Raw genomic sequence first — 15290 nt, forward strand, 5'->3', positions numbered from 1 at the left:
CCACAATTTGAGGGTTCCCACAATTTGGGGTTTCCCTTTTTTGGGGTTCCCGGTTTTTTGGGGTTCCCATTTTAGAGGTTCCCACAATTTGGGGTTCCCATTTTTGGGGTTCCCACAATTTGGGTTTCCCTTTTTTGGGGGGTTCCCGTTTTTGGGGTTCCCGTTTTTTTGGGGTTTTCCCAATTTGGAGTTCCCATTTTGGGGTCTCCCTTTTTGGGGTTGTCTCAATTCGGGGTTTTCCCGTTTTTTGGGGTTTTCCCAATTTGGGGTTCCTGTTTTGTGGTCTCCATTTTTGGGGTTTTCCCCATTTTGGGGTTCCCGTTTTTGGGGGTTTTCCCAATTTGGGGTTCCCGTTTTGGGGTCTCCATTTTTGGGGTTTTCCCCATTTTGGGGTTCCCATTTTTTGGGGGGTTTTCCCAATTTGGGGTTCCCGTTTTTTTGTGGTCTCCATTTTTGGGGTTCCCATTTTTGGGGGATTTTCCCAATTTTGGGGTTCCCATTTTTTTTGGGATTTTCCCAATTTGGGGTTCCCGTTTTTTTGGGGTCTCCATTTTTGGGGGGTTCCCCTTTTTGGGGTTTTCCCAATTTGGGGTTCCCGTTTTGGGGTCTCCATTTTTGGGGTTCCCATTTTTGGGGTTCCCGTTTTTTTGGGGTTTTCCCAATTTGGAGTTCCCATTTTGGGGTCTCCCTTTTTGGGGTTGTCTCAATTTGGGGTTTTCCCGTTTTTTGGGGTTTTCCCAATTTGGGGTTCCCGTTTTGGGGTCTCCATTTTTGGGGGGGTCTCCATTTTTGGGGTGTTTCCATTTTTGCGGTTTTCCCAATTTGGGATCTCCATTTTTGGGGGGTCTCCATTTTTGGGGGTTTTCCCAATATGGGGTTCCCGTTTTGTGGTCTCCATTTTTGGGGTTTTCCCCATTTTGGGGTTCCCATTTTTTGGGGGGTTTTCCCAATTTGGGGTTCCCGTTTTTTTGGGGTCTCCATTTTTAGAGTTTTCCCCATTTTGGGGTTCCCGTTTTTGGGGGTTTTCCCAATTTGGGGTTCCCGTTTTGGGGTCTCCATTTTTGGGGTTCCCATTTTTGGGGTTCCCATTTTTTGGGGGATTTTCCCAATTTGGGGTTCCCGTTTTTTTGGGGTCTCCATTTTTGGGGGTCTCCATTTTTGGGGGGTTCCCCTTTTTGGGGTTTTCCCAATTTGGGGTTCCCGTTTTGGGGTCTCCATTTTTTGGGGGTCTCCATTTTTGGGGTGTTTCCATTTTTGCGGTTTTCCCAATTTGGGGTTTCCATTTTTGGGGGGGGTCTCCATTTTTGGGGGATTTTCCCATTTTGGGGTTCCCTTTTTTTTGGGGTTTTCCCGTTTTGTGGTCTCCATTTTTGGGGTTCCCATTTTTGGGGGATTTTTCCATTTTGGGGTTCCCGTTTTGGGGTCTCCATTTTTGGGGGGTCTCCATTTTTGGGGTTCCCATTTTTGGGGGACTTTCCCATTTTGGGGTTCCCATTTTTTTGGGGGTTTTCCCAATTTGGGGTTCCCGTTTTTTTGGGGTCTCCATTTTTGGGGTGTCTCCATTTTTGGGGTTCCCGGTTTTTTTGGGGTCTCCATTTTTGGGGTGTCTCCATTTTTGGGGTGTCTCCATTTTTGGGGTGTCTCCATTTTTGGGGTCTCCACAGTTTGGGGTTCTCTGTCCCCAGGGGGGCGCCACGAGCCGGACTCGGAGGAGGCGCTGGAGACACAGGGTGGGACAATGGGGGGGACACTGGGGACACTGGGGGGACACTGGGGACACTGGGGACATTGGGGGGACGGGGGGGATTGGGGACACAATGGGGACATTGAGGGGACATTGGAGACATTGGGGGGGGACATTGAGGGGACATTGGGGGACATTGAGGGGACACTGGGGGAACACTGGAGACACAGGGTGGGACAATGAGGGGGACACTGGGGACAGTGGGGGGACAATGAGGGGGACACTGGGGACAGTGGGGGGACAGGGGGGGATTGGGGACACAATGGGGACATTGGGGGGGGACATTGTGGGGACACTGGGGGAACACTGGAGACACAGGGTGGGACACTGGGGGGACATTGGGGGGACACTGGGGGGACATTGAGGGGACACTGGGGACATCGGGGGGGACATTGAGGACACATTGGGGACACATTGGGGACAGTGGGGGGGACACTGGAGACACATTGGGGACAATGAGGGACAATGGGGACACTGGGGGGACACTGGGGACAAATTTGGGACATTGGGGGGACACTGGGGACATTGGGGGGACATTGGGGGGGACAATGGGGACACTGAGGACAAGGGGAACATTGGGGACGCATTGGGGACATTGGGGGGGACACTGGAGACACAGGGTGGGGCATTGGGGACAATGAGGGGACATTGGTGGACATTGGGAACACTGGGGGGGACATTGAGGGACACTGGGGACACATTGGGGACATTGGGGACAATGTGGGGACACTGGGGACACTGGGGGGGACATTGGGGACATTGAGGGGGACACTGGGGATACATTGGGGACACTGGGGATACATTGGGGACATTGGGGACAATGGGGACAATGGGGGGACATAAGGGGACATTGGGGGGACATTGCGGACACTGAGGACAAGGGGAACATTGGGGACACATTGGGGACACATGGGGACAGTGGGGGGGACACTGGAGACACAGGGTGGGACATTGGGGACAATGAGGGGACAATGGGGACATTGGGGGGACATTGGAGACACAGGGTGGGACAATGAGGGGACACTGGGGGGACACTGGGGACATATTGGGGGACATTGAGGACATTGGGGGGACACTGGGGGGACATTGGGGACATTGGGGGACAATGATGGGATTGGGGACATTGGGGACACTGGGGACAATGGGAGGATATTGGGGGGACACTTGGGACATTGGGGGGACAATGGGGACACTGAGGACAAGGGGAACATTGGGGACATTGGGGGGACAATGATGGGATTGGGGACATGGGGGGGACAATGGGGACATTGGGGATTGGGGACCAGGAGGGGACAGGGGGTCACCGAGGGTGGCAGGGATGGCAGTGGGGACAGGAGCACAGCACGGGGGGTGGCAGTGGGTGACACGGGGACAGCAGAAGGGGACAGGGTGACCCTGCTGGGGACAGAGGTGACACTGCCAGGGTCAGGGTGACCCGGGAGGGGACAATGGGGTCTCTACGGGGACAGAGGTGACACAGAGGTGACACGAGGAGGCCCAGAGGGGGCCCTGGTGTGACAGTGCCGCGTCCCCAATGTCCCCAAGGTGTGACAGTGCCGTGTCCCCAATGTCCCCAAGGTGACATTTCCCTGTCCCCAATGCCCCCAAGGTGACATTGCGGTGTCCCCAAGGTGTGACAGTGCTGTGTCCCCAGTGTCCCCAAGGTGACATCGCGCTGTCCCCATGGTGACATTGCGGTGTCCCCAGTGTCCCCAAGGTGACATCATTGCGGTGTCCCCAAGGTGACATTTCCCTGTCCCCGCTGTCCCCTCAGGGCTCTGACGCCGCCGCTCCCGATGGATTCTCCCGCGGGACCTTCCAGAACCTTCCCCGCCGTCCCCTGGTGTCCCCTGGTGTCCCGTGTCCCCCCCTCCCGGTGTCCCCAATGTCCCCTCCCCCGGTGTCCCCTCCCCCAGCCCCAATAAAGTCCCTGCAGAGGCAGCGCCAGCTCCGGGGGGGAGGGGACACCGGGGACATCGAGGGGACACTGGGGGGGGATGGGGGGGGACACACGGAGGGGACACTGGGGGGGTGGGGGGGACATTGGGGGGGTGGGGGGGGTACACGGGGGGGTGGGGGGGGTACACGGGGGGGTGGGGGGACACAGGAGGGACAGTGGGGGGACACTGAGGGGACATTTGGACATTGGGGGGGACATTGGGGGGATATGGGGGGGGGACACTGGGGGGACACTGAGGGGACACTGGGGGGACACAGGAGGTGGGGACAGGAGAGGGGACACTGGGGGGGGACACAGGAGGGAGGGGACACCAGGGGGGCATTGGGACACTGGGGGGACACCAGGGGGACACCGGGGAGACACTGAGGGGACATTGGGGGGGACATTGAGGGGACATTGGGAGGGACACGTGGGGGGACATAGGGGGACATTGGGGGCACAGTGGGGGACACTGGGGGGGACACTGAAGGAGAAATTGGGGCACATTTGGGGGGGACACTGATGGGACTTTTGGGGGACATTGGGGAACTTGGGGGGACATGGAGGGGGCATGGGGGGGGGGGGACACGGGAGGGACCATGGGGGGACATTGGGGGGGACATTGAAGGGACATGGGGGGGACAGGGGGGGACACGGCAGGGACATCGTGGGACATCAAGGGGACACAGGAGGGACATTGTGGGGGACATCGAGGGGATGTTGGGGGACACTGGGGGCATTGAGGGGGGGGGACACTGCTGGGACATTGGGGGGACAAGGTGGGGACACGGGATGGACATTGGGGGCATTGGGGGGGACACTGGGGGACACGGGAGGGACAACGGGGGACATTATGGGGACATGAAAGGGGACACGGGGGACACGAGGGGGACACGGGGGGATGGGGGGGACACTGAGGGACATTGAGAGGACACTGGGGGGGACACAGGAGGGGACACGGGACAACATTGGGGGGACATTGGGGACATTGGGGGACATTGGGGACATGGAGGGGACATTGGGGAGGACACTGGAGGACACTGGGGGGACATTGGGGACATGGGGGGGACATTGGGGAGGACACTGGAGGACACTGGGGGACATTGGGGACATGGAGGGGACATTGGGGAGGACACTGGAGGACACTGGGGGGGACATTGGGGACATGGGGGGGACATTGGGGACATGGGGGGGACATTGTGGAGGACACTGTGGGGCTGGGAGCGTCCCCCTGAGGAGGTGGGGACAGAAAGGAGACAGTGGGGGGACATTGAGGGGACACTGTGGGGACACTGGGGGAACATTGGGGGGGACACAAAGGAGACACTGTGGGGACATGGAGGGGCATTGTGGGGACATTGGGGGGGACACAAAGGAGACACTGGGGGGACACTGTGGGGACACGGAGGGACATTGTGGGGACATTTGGGACATTGGAGGGGACACTGGGGGACATTGGTGGGACTTTTGGAGGACACTGGGCGGGGACATTGGGGGGCCATGGAGGGGACATTGGGTGGGACATTGAGAGGGCATGGGGGGGACAGTGGGGGGGACATGGAGGGGGACGCGGGGGGACATTGAGGGGGCATTGGGGGGGACATAGGGGAGGGCATGGAGGGGACACTGCGGGGACATTTGGGACACCGGGGGGGACATGGAGGGGGACACAGAAGAGTACATGAGGGGGGGGACATGGAGGGGGACATGGAGGGGACATTGGGGGACACGAGTGGGAGAGGGGACATGGGAGGGACATTGCGGGGGACACGGGGGGACACTGGGGGGACACTGATGGGACATTGGGGGACACGGGGAGGGGACCCGAGGCTGAGTCTGGGGGTCCCCACGGGTTTGAACTGGGGGGGTCCCCCTCAGTGTGGGGGCTGGAGGGGGGTGGGGGGGGGGCACTCCCTGACACCCCCGGGGGAGATCCCAGCCCCGGATCCCAAATCCCAGCCCCGGATCCCAATTCCAGGGAATCCAAGGCTGGATCCCAATTCCCAGCCCTGGATCCCAAATCCCAGCTCCAGACCCCAATTCCCAGTCCTGGATCCCAACTCCTGTGCCCAGATCCCAATTCCCAGCCCTGGATCCCAACTCCCAATGCTTGGATCCCAATTCCCGGGGCTGGATCCCAATTCCAGACTCCAGATCCCAATTGCTGGTCCTGGATTCCAATTTCTTGAGCTGGAGCCCAGTTCCCAACCCCAGATCCCTATGCCCATGCCCACATCCCAATTCCCACCCCTGGATCCCAATCCCCAAATCCCAGATCCCAATTCCTGTGCCCTGATCCCAATTCTTAGTCCCGGATCCCAATTCCCACCCCTGGATCCCAGTTCCCGGGGCTGGATCCCAATTCCCAATGCTTGGATCCCAATTTCCTGGGCTGGATCCCAATTCCTGTGCCTGGATCCCAGTTCCCGGGGCCAGATCCCAAATCCCAGCCCCAGATCCCAACTCCCGGGGCCGGATCCCAGTTCCAGTGCCCAGATCCCAGCTCCAGCTGCAGATCTCAGTGCCTGGCCCCGGATCCCTGCTGCTCCTCCAGAAGCCATTGCCAGCTCTGGATCCCAGCTCGCGAGGCTGGGTCCCCATTCCCTGCTCCGGATCCCCATTCCCTGCTCCGGATCCCCATTCCCTGCTCCGGATCCCCATTCCCATGCCCGGATCCCCATTCCCGTGCCCAGATCCCCATTCCCATGCCCTGATCCCCATTCCCATGCCCGGATCCCCATTCCCTGCTCCGGATCCCCATTCCCGTGCCCAGATCCCCATTCCCGTGCCCAGATGCCAATTCCCTGTTCCAGATCCCCACCGCCATTCTCAGATCCCCATTCCCTAATCCGCAATCCTGGATCCCCGTTCCCGGATCCCCATTCCTGTGCCCGTATCCCCATCCCTGGATCCCCGTTCCCGGATCCCCATCCCCATTCCCGTATCCCCATTCCTGTTCCTGGATCCCCATTCCCAGATCCCCATTCCCGTATCCCCATCCCCATGTGCAGATCCCCATTCCTGTATCCCCATTCCCTAATCCCCAATCCTGGATCCCCGTTCCCAGATCTCCATTCCCGTGCCTGGATCCCCATTCCCAGATCCCCATACCCATTCCCAGATCCCCATTCCCCATTCCCGGATCCCCATTCCCAGATCCCCATTCCCGGATCCCCATTCCTGTGCCCAGATCCCCATGCTCAGATTCCCATTCCCAGATCCCCATCCCCATTCCCATTCCCCATCCCCGTTGCTCCCCATTCCCGGATCCCCGTTCCCGCGGCTCCCCCGGGCCCCGCAGTGAGTCGGGAGCGGGCGGGAGGCGCTGGAGCCGAGCGTTTATAGAGAGACAGAGACAGAGACACAGAGAGAGCGCACGGCCCCACGGGATCCGGCATTGCCACCGGGACCCCCACCATCCCGCACGGAATTGGGACGGTCCCACACGGAACCCCGGCATTCCCACCGGGACCCCCACGATCCCACACGGAATTGGGAACAGTCCCACGGGATCCGGCACTGCCACCGGGACCGCCACGATCCTGCACGGAATTGGGACGGTCCCACACGGAACCCTGGCATTGCCACCGGGACCCCCACGATCCCGCACGGAATTGGGACGGCCCCACGGGATCCGGCATTCCCACCCGGACCCCCACGATCCCGCACGGAATTGGGACGGTCCCACATGGAACCCCGGCATTCCCACCCGGACCCCCACGATCCCACACGGAATTGGGACGGTCCCACATGGAACCCCGGCACTGCCACCGGGACCCCCACGATCCCGCGCGGAATTTGGACAGCCCCACGCGGAACCCCGGCATTCCCATGTGGGATCCCGACATTCCCATGTGGAATTTGGACAGTCCCACGCGGGATCCCGATGTTCCCATGTGGGATCCCGGCATTCCCACGCGGAATTTGGACAGTCCCACACGGGATCCCGACGTTCTCACGTGGAATCCTGACATTCCCACATGGAATTTGGACAGTCCCACACGGAACCCCGACATTCCCATGCGGAATTTGGACAGTCCCACACAGGATCCTGACGTTCCCATGCGGAATTTGGACAGTCCCACGCGGGATCCCGATGTTCCCATGTGGGATCCCGGTGTTCCCACATGGAATCCTGATGTTCCCACACGGAATCCCAATGTTCCCATGCAGAATTGGAACAGTCCCACATGGGATCCCAATGTTCCCACGTGGAATCCCAGCGTTCCCACACGGGATCCCACATGGGATCCCGACATTCCCGTGTGGGATCCCGACACTCCCACGTGGAATCCCAACACTCCCACATGCGATCCCGCCACTCCTACATGGGATCCTGACATTCCCATATGGGATCCTGGCTTTCCCACACGGGATCCTGACATCCCCGAATGGGATCCCAACATTCCCACATGGAATTTGGGCATTCCAATATGGGATCCCACATGGAACTTGGATCCTGGTGTTCCCACACGGGGATCCCGACATTCCCACATGGAATCCTGGCGTTCCCACACGGGATCCGGACACTCCAGAATGGGATCCCAACATTCCCACACCAGGACCCAACATTCCCATATGGGATCCCATATGGAATTCAGGCATTCCCACACAGGGTCCCGACATTCCCACATGGAATTTGGGCATTCCCAAACGGGACCCCAGCATTCCCTATATGGGATCCCGACATGTTCCCAACATTCCCACATGGGATCCCGACCTGATCCCACACAGAATTCAGCCATTCCCACCTGGGATCCCGACTCGATCCCGTGTGGGATCCGGGTCCTTCTCACGTGTAAAATTCCCAGGTTCAGTTCCGGGGTCGCTGCTCCCAATCCCGAGGCCTGGGGACAAATCCCAGAGCTGGAGCCAGAAAATCCAGGAACACCGAACCGGGATCCCCCAGAATTCCAGGGGGATCGCCCAGGATTCCAGCAGATTTCCCAGAATTCCAGTGGGATCCCCCAAAATCCCAGCGAATTTCCCAGAATTTCAGCGAATTTCTCAGAATTCCAGCAGGATCCGCCCGAATTCCAGCAGATTTCCCGGAATTCCGGTGGGACCCCCTGGAATTCCGGCAGGATCCCCCCAAATTCCAGCGGGATTTCCTGCAATTCCAGCGGGATTTCCTAGAATTCCAAGGGGATCCCCCCCAGATTCCAGCAAGATCTCATGAAATTAGAATGGGAGCCCCCAGAATTCCAATTGGATCCCCCAAAAGTCCAGTGGGTTTCCCAGGACCCCAGCAGGGTCTCCCCAAAATCCCAGTGGGATCCCCTGGAATTCCAGCAGGATCCCACAAAATTCTAGTGGATTTTTCCCAAAATTCCAATGGGATCCCTCAGAATTCCAGGGGATCCCCCAAATTCCAGTGGATTTCCCACAGTCCCAGCAGAATCCCGCAAAATTCCAGCGGGATCCCCCTGGAATTGCAGCACAATCCTCTGGAATTCCAGTGAATTTTCCAAAATTTCAGTGAATTTCTCAGAATTCCAGAAGGATCTCCCAGAATTCCAGCAGACCCCTTGGAATTCCAGTGGGATCCCCCCAAAATTCCAGCAGGATTTCCCAAAATTCCAGCGGGATCCTCTGGAATTCCAATTGGATCCCCCACAATTCCAGTGGGATCCCCCAAAATTCCATCGGATTTCTCAGAATTCCAGCGGGATCCTGTGGAATTCCAGCAGATCCCTCAGAATTTTAGCGGGATCTCCCTGGAATTCCAGCGGGATTTCCAAGAATTCCAGCAGGATCCCCTCAAAACTCCAGCAGATTTCCCAGAATTCCAGTGGGGTGCCCCAAAATTCCAGCGGGATCTCCCAAAATTCCAGGCGGATTTCCCAGAATTCCATCGGGATCCCCCAGAATTCCAGCGGGATCCCCCCGAGGGGAACAAGGAATAAACCCCGGGAATTTTCCAGCAGGAGCTGGAGAGGTTGGAATTGGGGTCCCGTGGGATTTGGGCACCGCCGGGTTTTGGGGCACCCCGGGATTTTGGGGTCCCACTTGCTCTGGGCACTGCCGGGTTTTGGGGTCCCGTGGGATTTTGGGGTCCCATTGGATTTTGGGGTGCTGGGGTGTTTGGGCCCTGCCAGGTTTTGGGGCACCTTGGAGCTTTGGGATCCCTCTGGATTCTGGGATCCCACTGGATTCAGGGATTAAAGAGGATTTTGGGGTCCCCCTGGCTCTGGGAGTCTTGTGGCACTGCCCGGTTTTGGGGTGCATTGGGGTTTTGGGGTCTTCTTGGCCTCAAGGGTCCCATGGGATTTGGGATCCCACGGGATTTTGGGGTCCCATTGGATTTTGGGGTGCTGGGGTGTTTGGGCACTGCCAGGTTTTGGGGCACCTTGGAGCTTTGGGATCCCTCTGGATTCAGGGATTAAAGAGGATTTTGGGGTCCCCCTGGCTCTGAGGGTCTTGCACTGCTGGGTTTTGGGGTGCGTTGGGATTTTGGGATCCCACAGGATTTTGGGGTCCCATTGGATTTTGGGGTCTTCTTGGCCTCAGGGGTCCCATGGGATTTGGGATCCCACGGGATTTTGGGGTCCCATTGGATTTTGGGGTGCTGGGGTGTTCGGGCGCTGCCAGGTTCTGGGGCGTCGCTGGATTCTGGGGTCCCCCATGATCTTGGGGTCCCCCTGGCTTTGGGCATCTTGTGGCACTGCCGGGTTTTGGGGTCCTGTGGGATTTTGGGGTCCCATTGGATTTTAGGGTCCCGGGGTGTTCGGGCACTGCCAGGTTTTGGGGTCCCGGGGGATTTTGGGGGTCCCATTGGATTTTGGGGTGCTGGGGTGTTTGGGCACTGCCAGGTTTTGGGGTCCCGCTGGATTTTGGGGTCCCACGGGAGTTTGGGATCCCACAGGACTCTGGGGTCCCCCTGGCTTTGGGGTCCCGTGGGACTTGGGGCACTGCCAGGTTTTGGGGCACCTCGGGGTTTTGGGGTCCCCCCGGCTTTGGGCGTCTCCTGCCAGTGACAGATTTTGGGATCCCACAGGATTTTGGGGTGTCCCCCCCATCCCAGCACTGCCAGGTTTTGGGGTCCTGAGGGGTTCAGGCAACGCCAGATTTTGGGGTCCTGTGGGATTTTGGGGTCCTGTGGGATTCTGGGGTCCCACAGGATTTTGGGGTTCCCCCCCAGCCCAGTACTGCCCGATTTGGGGTTCCTGTGGGATTTTGGGGTCCTGTGGGATTTTGGGGTGCTGGGGTGTTCGGGCCCTGCCAGGTTTTGGGGTTCCATGGGATGCTGGGATCCCAGTGGATTTTGGGGTCCTCCTGGTCTCCAAGGTCCCGTGGGATTTTGGGGTCCCGTGGGATTTTGGGGTCCTGTGGGGTTCAGGCGCTGCCGGGCTTTGGGGTTGGATTCAATTTCCAGGATTTTGGGATCTGCTGGATTTTGGGATCCTGGGGCATTCCAGGCTTCCCTGGGAGTTTGGGATCCACTGGATTTAGGGATCCGCTGGATTTGGGGCTATTTCAGGACCCCGTGGATTTTGGGCACTGTTTTTTTCCTGGGATAATCCAGGATTTTGGGATCCGCTGGATTTAGGGATCTGTTGGATTTCAGGCGATTTCAGGACCCCATGGATTTTGGGCACTGTTTCTTTTCTGGGATATTCTGGGATCCGCTGGATTTTGGGCTCTTTCAAGACCCTGTGGATTCTGGGCATTGTTTTTTCCTGGGATAATCCAGGATTTTGGGATCCGCTGGATTTTGGGCTATTTCAGGACCCCGTGGATTTCAGGCGCTGTTTTTTTCTGGGATATTTTGGGATTTGGGGATCCCTGGATTTCAGCTCCCCCAGATCCCGGGGTTCTGCTGCTCTCTGGGTCCCTGGGATCCTTCAGGATGCTCCAGGATTTTCTGGGATCCTCTGGGATGCCCTGGAATGCTCCAGGATTCCCTGGGATGATTTGGGATGCTCCAAGATTTTCTGGGATGCTCCAAGATTTCCTGGGATCTTCTGTAAACTCCCAGGATGATCTGGGACCCTCCAGGATCCTTTGGGATTTCCTGGAATTCTCCAGGACCCTCCAGGACTCCTTGGGACCCTCTGGGTTCCTCCAGGATTCCCCGGGACGCTCCAGGATCCTTTGGGATTTCCTGGAATTGTCCGGGATCCTCCAGGATTTCCCAGGGATGGTTTAGGACCCTCTGGGATCCTCCAGGACTCCCTGGGATCCTCTGGGATTTCCCAGAATTCTCCAGGATTCCCTGGGATCCTCAAGGACCCTCCAGGATCCTCCGAGAATTCTCCAGGATGCTCCACAATCCTCCGGGATCCTCTGGGATTTCCCGGAATTCCCTGGGACGGTTTAGGATCCTCCGGGGTTTCCCAGAGTTCTCCAGGATGCTCCAGGATTCCCTGGGATCCTCTGGGATGCTTCAGGACCCTCTGGGATGCTCCAGGATCCCCCGGGATCCTTTGGGACACTCCAGGATTCCCCAGGATCCTCTGAGATTTCCCAGAATTCTCCAGGACGCTCCACAATCCCCCTGGATCCTCCGGGATTTCCCGGAATTCCCTGGGATGGTTTAGGATCCTCCGGGATCCTCCGGGGTTTCCCAGAGTTCTCCAGGACGCTCCAGAATCCCCCAGGATCCTCTGGGATGCCCCAGAATCCCACAGGATCCCCAGGGACGCTCCAGGATTCCCCAGGATCCTCTGGGATGCTCCAGGATTCCCTGGGACGCTCCAGGATTCCCCAGGACCCTCTGGGACGCTCCAGGATTCCCTGGGATCCTCTGGGATGCTCCAGGATCCCCCAGGGACGATTTAGGATCCTCCAGAACTCCCCGGAACCCTCCGGAATGGCCCCGAGGGTGGCGCCGGCTCCGGGTTCCGAGCGCAGCAGGATGAGGTCACTCGGGGCTTCCTTCCCTTTTTTTTCTTTTTTTTGTTTTTTTTGGGATCCCAGTTTTTTGGGTTTTTTTGTGTTTGTTTTTGTTTGTTTTTGGGACGCTGTCCCTGTGCCCGGTGCCGGCCTTAGGACACGGCCGGGTCCTTGGGCGTGGGCGGGAGCAGCGCGGGATCCTCGGGGTACTCCTCGGGGTACTCCTCGGGGTACTCCTCCGGGTACTCCTCCGGGTACTCCTCGGGGTACTCGTCCCCGTCCGGGAAGCACGGGGGGCCCTCCCCCAGCTCGAAAAATATCGGGAGATCCCCGGAGCCGACGTCGACGGCGCTGGAATCCACCAGGAACAGCGGCTGGACGGTGCAGGGAACCAGCTGCTTCCCTGGAAAACAATGGGAAAAATGGGAATTTGGGATTGGGAATGTGGGATAATCCACCAGGAACAGCGGCTGGACGGTGCAGGAACCAGCTGCTTCCCTGGGAAACAATGGGAAAAATGGGAATTTGGGATTGGAGATTTGGGATAATCCACCAGGAACAGCGGCTGGACGGTGCAGGGAACGAGCTGCTTCCCTGGGAAACAATGGGAAAAATGGGAATTTGGGAAAAATGGGAATTTGGGATAATCCACCAGGAACAGCAGCTGGACGGTGCAGGGAACAAGCTGCTTCCCTGGGAAACAATGGGAATGTGGGAATTTGGGATTGGGAATGTGGGATAATCCACCAGGAACAGCGGCTGGACGGTGCAGGGAACCAGCTGCTTCCCTGGAAAACAATGGGAAAAATGGGAATTTGGGAATGTGGGATTGGGAATTTGGGATAATCCACCAGGAACAGGGGCTGGACGGTGCAGGGAACCAACTGCTTCCCTGGGAAACAACAGGAATATGGGATTGGGAATTTGGGATCGGGAATGTGGGTTTGGGAATTTGGGATTGGGAGAATCCACTGAGCAGGGCACCAGCTGCTTCCCTGGGAAATGGGAATTTGGGATTGGGAATGGGAATGGGGGAATGTGGGATTGGGAATGTGGGACTGGGATCAGGCACTGAGCAGGGAACCAGCTGCCTCCCTGGAACAATGGGAATTCGGGATTGGGAATGTGGGATTGTGGGAATGGGATTAGGAGTGTGGGATTGGGATTGGGATTGGGATCGTGCACTGTGCAGGGCACCAGTTGGTTCCTTGGAAAATGGGAATTTGGGATTGGGATAAATGGGATTGGGATCATCCACCAGGAATAGTGGCTGGACAGTGCAAAGAACGAGCTGCTTCCCTGGGAAACAACGGGAATTTGAGATTGCAAAAATGGGAATTTGGGATTCGGAATGTGAGATTGGGATCAGGCACTGTGCAGGGCACCAGCTGCTTCCCTGGGAAACAATGGGAATTTGGGATTGGGGGACTGGGAGTGGGGGATTGGGAATGGGATAAATGGGATTGGGAATGTGGGATTGGGATCAGGCACTGAGCAGGGCACCAGCTGCTTCCCTGGAACAATGGGAATTTGGGATTGGGAAAGCAGGATTGGGACTGGGGATTTGGGATTGTGGGATTGGAAATGGGAGACTGGGATTGGGAGAATCCACCAGCAACAGCAGCTGCAGGGAATGTCTGGGACAGACAGGAATGTTTGGGATGGACAGGAATGTTTGGGATGGACAGGAATGTTTGGGATGGACAGGAATGTCTGGGACAGACAGAAATGTTTGGGATGGACAGGAATGTCTGGGACAGACAGGAATGTTTGGGACAGACAGGAATGTCTGGGATGGACAGGAATGTCTGGGACAGACAGGAATGTTTGGGACGGACAGGAATGTTTGGGACAGGAATGTTTGGGACAGGAATGTCTGGGTTGGACAGGAATGTTTGGGACAGACAGGAATGTTTGGGACGGACAGGAATGTCTGGGATGGACAGGAATGTTTGGGATGGACAGGAATGTCTGGGATGGACAGGAATGTCTGGGATGGACAGGAATGTTTGGGACAGACAGGAATGTTTGGGACAGACAGGAATGTCTGGGATGGACAGGAATGTTTGGGATGGACAGGAATGTCTGGGATGGACAGGAATGTCTGGGATGGACAGGAATGTTTGGGATGGACAGGAATGTCTGGGATGGACAGGAATGTTTGGGACAGACAGGAATGTTTGGGATGGACAGGAATGTTTGGGACGGACAGGAATGTTTGGGATGGACAGGAATGTCTGGGATGGACAGGAATGTTTGGGATGGACAGGAATGTTTGGGATGGACAGGAATGTTTGGGACAGACAGGAATGTTTGGGACGGACAGGAATGTTTGGGACAGACAGGAATGTTTGGGACAGACAGGAATGTTTGGGATGGACAGGAATGTTTGGGACAGACAGGAATGTTTGGGATGGACAGGAATGTTTGGGACAGGAATGTCTGGGATGGACAGGAATGTTTGGGACAGGAATGTTTGGGACAGACAGGAATGTTTGGGACGGACAGGAATGTTTGGGACGGACAGGAATGTCTGGGATGGACAGGAATGTCTGGGATGGACAGGAATGTCTGGGACAGACAGGAATGTTTGGGATGGACAGGAATGTTTGGGACAGACAGGAATGTCTGGGATGGACAGGAATGTTTGGGACAGACAGGAATGTCTGGGACGGACAGGAATGTTTGGGATGGACAGGAATGTTTGGGATGGACAGGAATGTTTGGGACAGACAGGAATGTTTGGGATGGACAGGAATGTTTGGGACAGAC

At 57.4% G+C, this 15290-nt stretch overlaps 2 protein-coding genes across 2 annotated transcripts in view; one reads left to right on the top strand and one right to left on the bottom strand.

Annotated features, from left to right (window-relative positions):
- Nucleotides 1-7433: 7433 nt before the first annotated feature.
- On the top strand, nt 7434-10731 carry LOC139586964 (collagen alpha-2(IV) chain-like). The gene is made up of 5 exons (XM_071420707.1): nt 7434-7789; nt 9552-9905; nt 9941-10004; nt 10100-10424; nt 10496-10731. The coding sequence occupies exons 1-5, from the start codon at nt 7434-7436 to the stop codon at nt 10729-10731; spliced, it is 1335 nt and encodes a 444-aa protein (XP_071276808.1).
- An 857-nt stretch (nt 10732-11588) lies between these two features.
- HSF1 (heat shock transcription factor 1) overlaps nt 11589-15290 on the bottom strand; it is a gene marked incomplete at its 5' end in the record, with an annotated part of 92781 nt that continues 89079 nt past the window's right edge. Inside the window, one exon of the mRNA XM_071420708.1 lies at nt 11589-12921. Within this exon, the coding sequence (XP_071276809.1) occupies nt 12671-12921 (251 nt within the window). The remainder of the gene's footprint in view (nt 12922-15290) is intronic.

The sequence above is a fragment of the Agelaius tricolor genome, unplaced genomic scaffold, assembly GCF_023055355.1.
Source record: "Agelaius tricolor isolate 1412-34295 unplaced genomic scaffold, bAgeTri1.0.p SCAF_157, whole genome shotgun sequence".
In the NCBI taxonomy this organism is placed as follows: Eukaryota; Metazoa; Chordata; class Aves; order Passeriformes; family Icteridae; genus Agelaius; species Agelaius tricolor.

Bases quoted from the DNA above. Each gene is read 5' to 3' on its own strand.
- LOC139586964 (XM_071420707.1), top strand. From the start codon at position 7,434: ATGGAACCCCGGCACTGCCACCGGGACCCCCACGATCCCGCGCGGAAT. The intron at 9,906-9,940 runs GTGCATTGGGGT...CTTGGCCTCAAG, and splicing joins TGGCACTGCCCGGTTTTGGG to GGTCCCATGGGATTTGGGAT. The intron at 10,425-10,495 runs GTTTTGGGGTCC...GGGCACTGCCAG, and splicing joins GGGTGTTCGGGCACTGCCAG to GTTTTGGGGTCCCGCTGGAT.